The sequence below is a fragment of the Ylistrum balloti genome, unplaced genomic scaffold (genome assembly GCF_031769215.1).
Source record: "Ylistrum balloti isolate Yb309-2 unplaced genomic scaffold, AGI_CSIRO_Ybal_v1 Utg371464, whole genome shotgun sequence".
Lineage (NCBI taxonomy): Eukaryota > Metazoa > Mollusca > Bivalvia > Pectinida > Pectinidae > Ylistrum > Ylistrum balloti.
In genome coordinates, this window is record NW_026782764.1 from 21975 (window position 1) to 36243 (window position 14269).

Sequence of the window (14269 nt, forward strand, 5' to 3'; positions counted from 1 at the left end):
AATGAGTTGATACCCAACAAAATGTTCAAACAACAGCACCCAGTCTATCCTATTCCTTTTCATACAACTCTTTTTCATTGTAAAGCTGCCTGCTGAAGCAAATTTACTGACAAGCTGAAGATTTCATCGTTTCATGTTTTGTTTTCACAAATGCCATGTCACAAACCATCAAAGATTGGTAAGAGCACACAATGAGTGTCAGTCCCTCACTGTATTGAGCACACACCACTGGACTTCTGGGAGGGTTGAGGTGCTGGGGCTGGTGTGATGAGGGCTCGACGTCTTTGGGCTGAAATTATTGTGGAAAAAAATGAAGTTAATACAAAACTTAGGCAAATAAATGATAAAAACTGCCACATAAGTTTATTTTTAATGGAAAACTTCTGCCAAGTTAAATAATTAATTTCAAATTTTATGTAACTAGATAGGTCTTCAGAATGCATTCTAAACCAAATCCACATACCTGTCATAAACACATCACGATCAAATTTCCCAGCAGCAAGTTGTACGCTGTAATACAATGTGAAAAATTAGACTTGATAGTTTTGATATCAAACAAATGTTTTAAAATGGTAAGTTTCTTCCCATATTTTTTTCACCTTGAGTGATTTTTATTTTTAGAATCATGTATTACCAGCGAGTAAGAGCTAATATTCATTGTTATACTACAAGGGCGTATCATTTATATGTGTGTAGTGTTCATGCTTTTTTCCTCTTTTGTAATATGGCCTCATTCGGATGCAGTGGTCAAAAATTAATAATATTCTTTAAACATAAAATATATATAAACAAATGGGCAATATATTATACTCCTATCAGTCTTTTCATTAATATTGCCTAAAATACCAAGTGATTATAATACAAAATCTACATTAACCTTCTTTTTTTCTTTTTAAATTATTCAAATTTGTAAATTTAAGATATTTCATGATTTAGATCTATCAAATTCACATTAATATATTCTTCTTGGAAAAAAAAAAGGAAAAAATTCTGTGATTGAAATTTTCTCTTGTGACGAACTGTACCACTACAGCATTCTAACCTTTCTCTCCCAGGCTTGACAGCAGCCTCATAAATACCATACACAGGACGATGGTCTGACACTCGAATGTTCATCACTGCATCATAGTGAACACAGTTAACAGAGTTCTTTTTCTTTGAATGGTAGAGTATTCGGTCCTGTAACAGTGAAGATATTTGTGATTATGGTCAAGCAGTTAGCACTGTATCTATCCGTAATACAAGCATTTCAGGGAACATTTCATATTCAACAGATTTAACTTACTTCTACCTATCATTTCAGAATCAATAATATCCACTTGCACACAAAATAATCAGCTCAAAACAATGAAACAAGAGGCCCAGAGGGCCTGTATTGTTCAGCTGGATCTTTATGACCAACATTACTATATCTGTGCATATGTTCCACAGTAGATGCTTAAAGAAATATGTCAAATTACTGCATATGGGTTCTGTCCGTTAGTAGTCAGCCCCCTCATCTGTGCAATGTTCAATTGAGACTTTCTTATGATGTTTCCACTTAAATATAATTGATAGCTTTCTTTTAAATCGAGGAAAGAAGATGGTCAAACAATATAGCAGAAAAACTCTTAGTTATAGCTGGATGGATGACCCAGGACAGCAGAAGCTTACTTGCCCTTTAGATCATTGTTTACAAACACAGATACAACATATTTGAGATTTGCACAAGTCAACAATATATAGCAACAATTCAATATAAAGACAGGAAAAATTAAGGTACATGTAATTATAAACCATAATCCTAACTCATAACCAATAATAAGACCTTTCATGCATATCATTAGTCAGTTAAGCCCCGCCCACTGGAGATCTACTGATAACAGTTTACTGTAGACCTATAAACACTGCATAGCAAATGGCTTCAACTTAGAATTTCTTATTTATTCATATTATAATTATGCAGAATCTTACATCAAAATGAAGCTCTTGCAATTCCCTCTCCGATCATGTTTTCTTTATTTTAATGCTGTGAATAGAACATAAGTAATTGGCTCATATGTATTTTTTTCACTGTGTAACATTACTTATCCCAAGCCCTCCAGACCTCCAGTGGGCGTGGCCCAATCTATTTTTTTGGGAACATTGTGTTTTGGATAACCAGAAAATATAATTTAAATGTTTAACACATTTGACCCCTGAGTACATATTGTACTTTTGCACTTTGAACAATAGTATTTGCTTGAAAGTACTAACCTGTGGTTGAGAATTGTTTACTTCAATGATTTTATTTCAGGGAGAGTAATCAATCACAGTTATTTTCACTTTGTAGGTAAGGGTTCCAGGCAAGTCAGTAAAATGGCAAGACGACATTTCCCTACAGGGGGAGTATGTCACAGGGTAAATTGGAGTAAGTGTCTGTAACGTCCTGTTTAATCTGTATTCGTTACTGTCCGTGCATTTACGCGTATGTCCTTATTTGGTGTTACCTGTTAGGTAGTGTCAGTGTCTGTCCTTATATGGTGTTGTCTTGAGACGTGTACTTGTCCAGGTGTGACAGGTGAGGAAGTCATGCAAGAGTGAGTGTGTAGGGTAATAAAACTATGGATACCCCTGGGTGCTGGGCAGAATCACAGATTAGCCACGTCGCTCTGGACGTCCTCAGGAGTCTAGGCGCCACATATAGCTATGGTTAAGTTACTGACACGACCCGACGGTCGGTGTAGTGAGGTGGTTGTAATCCAAAACCAGGGGTATTAAAAAAAAAACGTCAACACACAACGAATTGGAGCTGATGGTGTGACACATCAATGATCATTAGACCCTAATCTTCTGTTAATAGTCGTAGGGTATGTCCAACAGAAACAATTGTCATTAAGAAACCATCTGTACTACTGTGTACTTACGGTGTAGGAAGGTATCCTAATCTTCTGTTAACAGTCGTAGGGTATGTCCACTAGAAACAATTGTCATTAAGAAACCATCTGTACTACTGTGTACTTACGGTGTCGGAAGGTATCCTGAACTTCTGTTAACAGTTGTAGGGTATGTCCACCAGAAACCATTGTCATTAAGAAACCATCTGTACTACTGTGTACTTACGGTGTAGGAAGGTATCCTGATCTTCTGTTAACAGTCGTAGGGTATGTCCACCAGAAACAATTGTCATTAAGAAACCATCTGTACTACTGTGTACTTACGGTGTAGGAAGGTATCCTGATCTTCTGTTAACAGTCGTAGGGTATGTCCACCACAAACAATTGTCATTAAGAAACCATCTGTACTACTGTGTACTTACGGTGTAGGAAGGTATCCTGAACTTGGGTGATGTGTCATAAGCCTCAGATTCCAAGTCAAACTTGTAAGTGGGCTTGAAGTTTATTCTTCCTTCTGTAAATCCTTGGAAGGCTTTTTCTAAAATCAAAATTATACAGAAATTTGTTCAGGTTCAAAAGAAAACATCAAAATCATAGTTATAAAATTGAATAAACAGATTATTCAAAATTACAAATAGTGCAAACTGCATGAAACTATACATACATTTCAACATAAATATTTACTGATATTTATTTGTTTTAATGTTATTGAAAGTCTCAACTGTTGTAAACATTTGAGTGAATCTGTGGGATGTTGAAACAGGTACATTTGCAGATCTTGGCAACATCTCATACCCAAGAAGTTCACAATGGTAATCACTTTTGAATTCCAGGCTCAATTTTTTTTTTTATTTTTTTTTTTTTTGTAACTGTCTTGGTGAACTAGATTCTGGTACAATGTAGATATGGTTTCTATCTTACAGAGAAAATTAATGTTGAATCTTGGAATAATGTCTGAATTACTGTGGTCGTAGAACTGCTCAACAGTTCTATATGAATCAGCATTAGCACTACTCAATTTCACACATTCCAATTTTAATTATAAACAATACATTGATATATAGATCTCAGACTACTGGAGTTTGTGAAAGTTTCTAAAGAACAAGAAAAAAAATATAACTTTTACTAATAATCTTTTTCATTGCATTTTCATCGCAAAATAATATATAAGTCTTAATTTTTAAAAAGGTTCATATCAAATGATTGATTTAGGATATATAATGTATATATATTAGTAGGTTACTATCTAACTTACCTATGACAGCAATACAATTGCATGAAAATGGCCACAAGGTTTGAAAAAGTGACTGTGATTCGGAATTTTAGTTGTGAAGTTTATATTTTGTTTTTATATTTATATATATCACCAAAATATGAGAGTGACACTACATAATTAAAAGTTGTTCAAATTAGACATGAATTCATACAAATAAGATCAAATAAACCAGGACATTTATTGGGCAAATGAAACAAATTTGGTGATTTCATGTGATGAAACTTGAGAGGCAATAAAAAGACAGAAAAAGAAAAAAAATGTAAATTACCTTTATATATACACTGTGCTAACTCATCCCCTTGAAGGAGGTCTTCAAAGTTAGGGTGTTCCTGTTTCACAATAGCATGTACGAGATCCTCAACTGTGTGCCGCCCTTTCTCCAGACGAAAATTTAAATCTCCAAACCAGAAAACTGAATCAAACTTGGAAGAGGCGGGGCCTATCGAAAGGCAGAAAAATGTTTGTACGTCTACTACAAGTTTGTTTGTCAACAAGGTTTGTTTTGTCAACAAATTGTCAAATATTATACAGGTTGTAACAATTTTACAGGTTTTAACTACATGTGGAAATGGTTATTTCTAAAATTACACAAAGGATGACCTAAAGTTTAAGAAAGTAGGGAAAAACATAATAGATAAAAAAAAATAGTTAAATTTTGTAAAATAATTAAATATGTTATGTTAACAGATTAAATTACAAAAAGTATACAAACTCATCCCTACACTTTTTGGTCCGTAATCACAATTACGATGTGTCTTACCTTGTATATTAGATTGTGATCCAGATGATGTCTTTGGTAACTTCAAAGTCGTGTTGATTTTATGAAAATCACTTATTCTTTCTTTTAGCTTCCCAGAATCAGCTGAAAAAGAAAATGCCAGAACATATACAAAAAACTTTTTCCAAAATCGTCAAAAGAAATCAGGCTAAAATTATATACTGATTAAGTCACATTTAAACTTTTCTTTTGAAATCAATAATTAAATTATATACATTAAATTATTGCATTATGATTTTGATTGCAATTTTTACAAAAGTTTAAAGTGTACGATGATGTTAAAACTAGGTTAATGATAGGAAAAAATACTTCCTCTTTCTTTATTATGAAAAAATCATAATTGAATTGAATCTGTAACCTAGTCTGTAAAATTTGTACAGAAAATAAAGATGTTATGATACAACATTACAAGACAGACATTGGGCATTATATTTAGGCAAAAATGTGGTGTGAAATGGAATGACTTCACAAGATTCATCACTACAGTGTAGAAGTTAAACAACTTGATAAAACGTGAGTCTTTTATCACCATTTAATCATCGTATCACTACTCTTATTATATAATGGTTCTATTACATCATAATATATAATACTGATGACATGGGCAAATTACAAAGCAAAACAGTCTGACTAATCATTTACAATATATAGACAACAACTGGAGGAACTCTATATTTAAATTTGTACGAAAGGTACAAAAAAAATGTCTTTTAGAACTATTTAATGGTCACTTTTTTTATCTCTCTTGAGAATTTGTGACCTCATCTGATCATTATAACAATTCAGGTGTCTACAGACACAAAAACTGTCAATTCACCCCTGTTTGTGTATTCTAACTTCTGAGTGAGCTCAACATTAAACAGAAAACAAAAAGTTTAGAAAATGAATATAACAATAAACCTGGAATTATTTTTTGAAGTTTTTGAAAAAAATATGAAATAAATGTACAATAAGCATGTCAGTATTTGTTGAATACTTCACATTAATTTAAATATTGACATAATTTCATGACATATCTTATCCTTTATCAAAATAACCAAAACACGAAACTAAAATTTCCATCAGTACAGAACATCAGTATCTATCCTTGTTTCTTGTTTTCTCTACATTGTCACATACTCAACACTTTTTAACTTTAAATCACAGATAAAAAAATGTCAATGGCCTTTTACAATTATTCAACGTTGAGATCTAAACAGAATATAAATCATTATTGCAGATTAACACCTGTCAACACACATAATTTTAATGTGTCAATATGTTAAGGTGTTATTACTATTTTTCAGTAACTGGTGACAATTTGAATTTAAGAATGAGCAATTTTACTTGTAAGTGATGGCTTGGAGATTTTGGTAACAAAAACCTCTTAATAATGACCAATTATCTTTAATGTCCTTCCATTTTTTAAACAGAATTTATCCACAAACAGTTATGTATGTCTACAATAGTCAATAAACTGAAATAGAGTGTGAACCTGGGATCAAAACACTGTTATCAACATATATATATAATCCTGCAACTGGCACTGCCATTGTCGGAATACACACGTCACATGTATTTTTGCAGCAATTGAAAACAGCTGTTTTTTAGCATGTGCATGAATTTGACAGACTTACTTTCTGAAATTGATTAAAAAATTAAAAGTAACAATAACTGTTGAAATAGGAATGGAAAAAATGGAACACCCTCCTAGAATTATAGATTAAAAATGATTAAAAGTTATTTTAGTTTGATTTCTGGTAAACACAATACAACCCCTCTGTCAGTTTCTTGACTTTTATTTCAAATTACTATATATATATATTAATATTTGCAAATAGATGAGCTACAGTGCAAAATCAGGATTTATTTATTTTTTTTTTTCATCCTTTTCTGTTTTTCTTTCTCTTCCAGTCTCCTGTTTTTCTTCTTTTCCTGTTTCTCTTAATAAGTTAATATATGTGTATTTTTTATCAATATTGCAAGCTAGTGTACATGTGAGCTGTGTGATGTCTGAGTGAATATGATATGCTATGAATGTAATCAATACCATATATTGCTGAAAATTCTGAATAAAAAAAAAAAAAAAAACTGTTGAAATAACAAATTTTTTGTAAATGTTGTAATGGACAAGGTTATCTTTCGAGAATTCATAAAATTGCTTTCATACTTGTTGAAGTTTGGAACTATATTTCTGTGCAGTGTAATAATTTTGGCGTATGTGTTCAGGCAAAATATGTAACATCAGTGTCAGGTAAACAAAAACTAAACAAGGAAAGTGTTGCATTTTGGTGTGGGACAGAAAGACAAAAGTGGCTAGTCTCACTTTTTTCTCTTTTTGCTTGGCAAAATACAGTTTACATTTTAAGACAATGATTATATATTCTCTATATACAGGGTTTTCCATAATTTTGTTAGTAGTAGGTGTGTAGTGAAAGTAGGAGGCTGGCCTGCCATGTACATGTAGTTGTGTACGGAACATTATTACGGAACTGGATTGGTGTAGGCGGCCAAATGATCAAAGAAGCCGGTCAAATTGGCCGGCGACCAGCTCTTATGGAAAACCCTGATATAACAGATTATAATGACCAATTACTAATAAACGAAACACAAAAAAGGAGAAAAAAACGTAAAAAATTAATAACTGATTTTTTTATCATTAAAAGATGTATATATGTAGACCTTTTAGTTAAGTGTAATTAATGACTTTTCATGTTGTCTTGAGTATTTAAGACCTGTTTTTTTCACTTTTTCTCTAATTTAACTTGGCGTATATACTACAAAGCAATATGTGCTCCTGGAACCCACACCAGTACACATCTACCAGACAGTGAGGTGGATCAGGGTCAAATATTAGTGTTAAAACCTCAACAAGCATTAATTAGAACACACGATTTTAGATAACAAACCACAAAATAAATGTATGGTCAACACAATATTTAAAGACAGGGAGTTAAAGAGGAATAGATAAAATTCACGGATTAATTTAGCTGTATAAGGTCAAAGGTTATAGGTCAAAAATGAGCATCTGGAAGTTTGAGATAATAATAATGATACTAACTAGAAGTCTGATTTGACCGGTTAGCTAGAAAGAAAGTTAAGGTGTCCATATGAAATGATTTTATTGTATACCGGGTACATGTATATACATCATCATACCAAACGAAAAAAAAATATTACTCTAAATATATAATGACAAGAAAGGGATTTTAAAGTACAAAATAATACCAAAACATAGGAGAAATAAATTTGGGGTAATATTTTTTGAGTTTTTACCAATATTTTTTGCTGAAATTACTTTAATTTTCAGAGCCTAATTTATAACAGAAAGCAGTTTGTTTTACACAAAACTTTCATAAAAACAGAAAGGTACAGTGCAATAACTACACTGAGACTACAAGTCAGAAAGTAATCCTAGATAAAGTTTATAGGAAAAAAGATAACAGTAGAGGTCTTAGATAAAAAGTGCTGAGAAATGTTAGAAAGAACATGATGATTCAACATCAATCTGCTTATAAAGCTATCACACGACTAAATCTGCTGATATTGTCAAATTATCAACATTTGACATAAAGCAAAAGATGTGCAAAAAAGAGAAATGATAACCTTATTCTTATAAATAAATCTGGTTACAACTTGAGAACTTTGTCATCCACATAAAACACGACTATTTCCATTGACTTGACTAAGGACAGTTTCTCTAGCTAATCTATAGCAAAGACTTTCAAAAGTTATATCTCTGTTACATTGCTGCAATTTACCACAATGGGTCATGAGAATTACACACTACAAGAACTCTTTAGTCTTCCCCTCACTATGATCAATGTTGTCCCCGGCAGTATGAATCCATTTTCTAGAGGAGAAATAGGTCACCTCTTAGCCATTTCCTCTCACAAGTAGAATCTCTGATACATCAGTAACCAGAGTCCGAACCACAGCAACCACCTAGTTGTCATTCATTTTTATTTCTATTCACTTGTCTTGTAATAAACTCAAAAATCTCAAACACAGTTAAGGTAAAGATCAACGAATTTTACCAGGATTTTTCTTTTTCAAAAGAATGGACTCCAAAAGTTCTGTGTGAAATTTTGACTCTCTAAACTTTAACATGTGATCAACAAAACCAGGTCAAGCGTAAAATTTCAAGTTACCCATGCAGCACTTTGTCAGTTTTCCCAATTATGGTGTGACAGATATAAACTAAATAAGAGTTTGTGAGAGATCTTAATTACACAGAACTTTACTTCAAATGTCTATCTACAATACGACTATAATCATGTTTTTTCTTTAGCCCTTCAGCTGCTGACAACAAAAATATATCTAGGAGAAGAACTTCATTCTGTGATGTAAATACCATCATAGATCATTAATGGGGAGGGGGGCTTTTGAAAAGACACTACATACCAGGTTTATAAAAACCAATCACTCCTACACACTGACAAAATTACACTTATAACAATAAAAAAGAAATATGTGTTTTTCAAAAAGAAAAATAATTGTACAGGTATATACCTACAAAATATAAGTATGCTAAAATAGTTTGAATTAATAAAGGGTAATATTTGTGTTGAATTGAATGTCAGTACAGATCTAGAAACAGCTATAAAGACCAGCTATAAAGACCAACTAGATATTTCAATTGGATTCTTACAGTGGGAACTTCTGTTAGCTAGAAAAAAATATTTTATAAAAAATTATTATAACAGTTAACAATCAAACAAGCATAAAACAGAGCACTTAAGGTAAGTACAAAAACTATAGAGGAGCGGACAAAATTCTCTCTAGTTAATAGCTCACTGGAGCAACAAATTCAATATGATTTCACTATGTAGATCATACAACTACAGCATATACTGCTCGGTCAATCAGCATTTCAATTTTTATACACATATGTTTTGATCTCAATCAGCATGTTCAGTGCAAGCATATTCTCTACTTGTAGCCAAAAAGTTCAACAAGACAACATAGCTGTCCTGATGTCCTGGGCATCTGGGCTGATAATTAAAAGTATTAATTTGTTTGTTTTTCATTTGTTCAATCAATAACGGACAGTGATAGATCAGTACTGTTCACTAAAAATCATATATAAATTTAAAGAAACAGAGTAGTATAATTTCCATGACCTGTAGGTTGGGTTTCAATAGAGATATAGGTTAAATAACTAAATAACTTCTGTTTTCATATATAGATCATTATTCTCAAAAACAAAGATTTTAAAAAGAAAGCCATGAAAGTGAAAATATACAAAACAGAAGAATGTGAATCTTTGAAGAAATTTTCTTAATTTTGTTTAGACCATGCAAACTACAATGGTATTACTAAAGTATATACTTACAAGCGAAATGTGAATTGATGAACAGAAATGAAGTTCCAAAGAATGAGAATGAGACAGCAACAGCACCTTTTGTCTTCACCATGGTTACAGCCCTCGTTGTAACCTGGTCTTCCTCAGGTTCTGTTATCAACAACAAATAACCATTTCCATCACCGATGATTTACGACACGCGAAGGAAAATATTTATATTACAGCTTATTTTACATATTAACATAATAACTGATACAGTTAAGGTTACATTTTGACCTCAACTAAACTTTGACCTTAGCAGTCATGGCACCAATTTTATAGCTAGATTTTTCAGAATTACTTTTCTACTTAAGCAAACACATTAAAATTTTCTGTTTAGGGAATATACCTGAACAAAACCAGATGAGGTCCCTGCGTATAAAGATGGCAAGATGAAGTGATCCATGTGTGGCAGAGTAGAAGAGAACATGAGAAGTACCAAGGGTGGTCTGGATAATTACTTCCCACTCCTTCCTGTTCAGTCAAATCAAATATTTCAAAACATGTCTAAGTGACATAATTCTTGTATCAAATTTACACACATAGAAATGTAACAAATAAAACATCAGTTCAACAAGAATGTATATGATGTTTATAAGAAAAATGTTTGATATGGTAGCACTGATGATGTAAATCCCGGGTTGGGATCGAAATTGACCTGAAATGAGTGACCCGGGTACTTGTTAAAGCCCTATTCCCAATATTTGTTTAGATATTGCTTACTTGTTCATGTTGTTTTCTTGTGTACCTATTGCATAGATATCCTGGACAAAGTCACTGGCTTCTGGTAGGAGGAAATCCTGTAGGCTGGCCTTGAACTCCTATACCCAAAGAAAGGCGTACAAAAAGGATCAACAACAACATCATTCTAGAAATTTAACACAACATTTCAAAAGGTACAGGAAGATGAAGACAATAGAAATGCAGGGCTCTCACACCCCATTTTGGAAATGGGGCCCGGGGCCCTTAGAATTGGGAAAAATAGCTGTGTTTTCCTTAGAATTGGGAAAACTTGGGGTCTAAATTGGGGAAAAAAAAGATACTATTTTGCATTGAGAATGGGGCCGAATATTTTCCCCAAATCTGGCAGATCGAGAGCCCTGAAACGTCTTCTTGTTGAAATCGTGTTCTATATATCAACTTTATTTATCTTACAACAATTGTGAAACAGGTGATCAGCTTATATTAATCACACTTGTTGGCCCAGATGGCAAGGAGACTTATTTTGTGAGAAAATTGGAGTAACCTAGGAAAACCCATGTGGTTGGGCAGGTGACTCCATAATTTTTATGTCTGTTCCGGGAATCGAAACCCAGATATCGAGGTGAGAGGTGAGTACGTTACCACTGCACTGTCCAATCATCTATCGTGATCTCATGATCTCCTTTGGAAATATTCTATTTCATAGTCCAATATGAACATATATGAATTTGATGCTTGTTATATTAAGTATAAAATATAAAGATGGTTTGATTAAATACAAATAAGATGGATGCTTGTTATTACAGTATTCCTGGTGGTTTGATTTTTATTAACTCAGTTTTATTATTGAAAACATGATATCTTTTGTATTTACATAAACTTACATCATGGTGCATAATGTTGATAAAACATGTACCTATGGGCACACGGTCACCTGGTTTTGATCTCGCTCATTGTAATATTTTTTTTCAAATTTGGCCTAGCTTTAATTAATGTAATTTTGGATAACAAAAGAGAAGATAATGTTACGACTCAATACTGGTCAAATATATATTTCCATAGATCTCGGCATCAGTAAAACTGATGATTTTAATGCAATATGGACAATTACTTTACCTTAAGGTCACCCATGTTCCAGCTCCCAATCATCACCTTGACTCGTCGATCTTGTATGTACCGGTCAAGTTCGGAGGCGCCCAACATATCGGACGTCACACTTGAATTGCCACTTCCCATCCTTATACAAATTGATAAAACTATGCAATATATAGCAGCATGAATATCTAGATGTTGTCAGGAGTAGTAGTGAAAAAGATGATATCATTATAAGATATTGATTCATCACAATTTTCAAGTTACAGTACATTTTTTCATGAACTGAAGTATTGTGTAATCATATTTCAGCTAAAAAATTTATAACATAATTTTAATTGATAGAGAAACCCAAATACAGTTTGGTATTTCACTGTACTTTTGACTCTAACTGTCTGTAGCAATTTTATCAATACCTTTTTGGTATAATATATTTCCCTATTTTTAGAATCATATACTCATGAGTATAGAGTACAATATACTATAACCATCATACCTTGCTCGGGCCTCTGCTATAGGTATTTGGTAGAGAACCCCTGATGACGACATAGATCGTTGGGACATGGTGTCAAATGGTGGATGGATAGGTGGTTTCTGAAGAGGACTGCCTGACACTCTTGGAGAACTGGGCACACTCTCAAGGTACTTATTGAGTGTATAAGATGAGTCAGTCTTATAGGCAGTTTTTAATGCATGCGATGAGATATCTTCACTTAATGGTGGAGGGTGGTTCTTTGAAGTAATCGGTGCTAACTTCCCAGTCTTAAGTGGAAGGGAATCACTGCTCAGAATATCCTGATATCTATTGCTGATGTCTTTTTTCAAATCTGCTTCTGAATCTATTGTCACATTTGGATCACCTCTTGGTGAAGGAATTCCAATAGTATTATCATTCGGCCCTTTTGGCTCGAGATTTTGGTCCATACTTCTTAAATCTGTTTGTGAACAAGACTGCTTTTTAGACTTCACTCCTACCTCTGGTTCCTCACCTGAAGAATTTGGATCACGAAACCTTTTCTCACCTTTTTGTTTAATCCCTTTTGGGTTTACATTTTTATTGCTATCTGGCGTAGTTACAGATGTTTTGCTCGAGCTACTTTTTTGCTCCGAGCGTGGTGTAGATGGAGGTTTTGGTGCAAAAGGACTATTTCTTAAGGATTCCACAGAATTGGTTCTTTCATTAGTTGCCATTTTCAAGGCCCTAAAACGATGTATTGTAGCATCAGAAGGTGCCTTTCTACTGATGCCATCCTCTTTATCATCTTCACTGTCAGAATCAACGTCCATAGGAGGAGGAGATAACTCCTCTGGTTGTAACACACTCTTATTTTTCTTTTCCCTTGGTTTGGGTTTAGGAGTGACTTTGCTACTGTCGTTTTTACCAGAATCTTGCTGATCAGAAAATTTTCCACTCCCAGTTACTATTTCCAATGCTGTATTTTTACTGATAACGGCATCATTATTGCTGTTGGAGTTAAATTCTGTTTTACTGAGTTCTGCATGTTTGGTCTCTGTTAATCTGCTTGCATTGGATTGAAGTGAATATGTTGAACCAAATTCACTTCCACTTTCGTTGTTGCGCCTTTTCTCTGTTAGCTTTGAAATAGCACTACGCTTCTTTCTCCCTTTGTGAGGGACAGATGTTCCTGTTTCTGTTGGAGGCTTTTTATTGTTCTGGTTTAGAGTAGTATTTTCCACTTCCATCTTGTTTCCATGATACATCAATAAAATTCAATAACACACACACAGCTTTTCCTTTCAAAGATTCCATGGAATCTGTAGAAGTAAAATATAGAAAAACAAGATTGAAAAATAGCTATCTGAATTCCATTCTATGAAAACTATATGACTTACATACAGTATGTAATATAAATCTTTGTAATTTAATTAAATAGTTGGATTTTTTCCTAATTACAAAGAAATTTTCATTATTATGTACCCTTTTAATTTGGAAAATTTCAAAACATTCTGAAGACCTAAGAAGTTATCATATTCATTGGGTATTTAATATGACAGCAGAATGTCCTATGTCTTAATGCTATCTACTATACCTGTCACATCCGTATATTAAGCACATCATGTACCATACATGTGTTACACAAACTTCTACATTACGACCGACGTATACTCGAGATCTTATTTTAACTAAATACTGTCAGAGAGTTGATTACCTGTTTCCATGTGCATGGTCTGTCAATAGTTTAAAAAGATTGATTAAGATTGGTAAGCAACACAATACACTT

At 33.1% G+C, this 14269-nt stretch overlaps 1 protein-coding gene across 1 annotated transcript; it reads right to left on the reverse strand.

Annotated features, from left to right (window-relative positions):
• Positions 1–206: 206 nt before the first annotated feature.
• On the reverse strand, positions 207–13748 carry LOC132562628 (phosphatidylinositol polyphosphate 5-phosphatase type IV-like). The gene is made up of 12 exons (XM_060227380.1): positions 12523–13748; positions 12051–12171; positions 10956–11053; positions 10582–10706; positions 10224–10343; positions 7950–7973; positions 4892–4993; positions 4400–4570; positions 3278–3393; positions 1043–1179; positions 464–510; positions 207–289 (listed from the first exon to the last, which is right to left on the reverse strand). Exons 1-12 carry the CDS (start codon positions 13746–13748, stop codon positions 207–209), a joined length of 2370 nt encoding a protein of 789 aa, XP_060083363.1.
• Positions 13749–14269: the final 521 nt, after the last annotated feature.

Bases quoted from the DNA above. Each gene is read 5' to 3' on its own strand.
- LOC132562628 (XM_060227380.1), bottom strand. From the start codon at position 13,748: ATGTATCATGGAAACAAGATGGAAGTGGAAAATACTACTCTAAACCAG. The intron at 4,571-4,891 runs GTAAGACACATC...GCCTTTCGATAG, and splicing joins ATCACAATCTAATATACAAG to GCCCCGCCTCTTCCAAGTTT. The intron at 1,180-3,277 runs GTAAGTACACAG...TCACTGTTACAG, and splicing joins TCAGGATACCTTCCTACACC to GACCGAATACTCTACCATTC.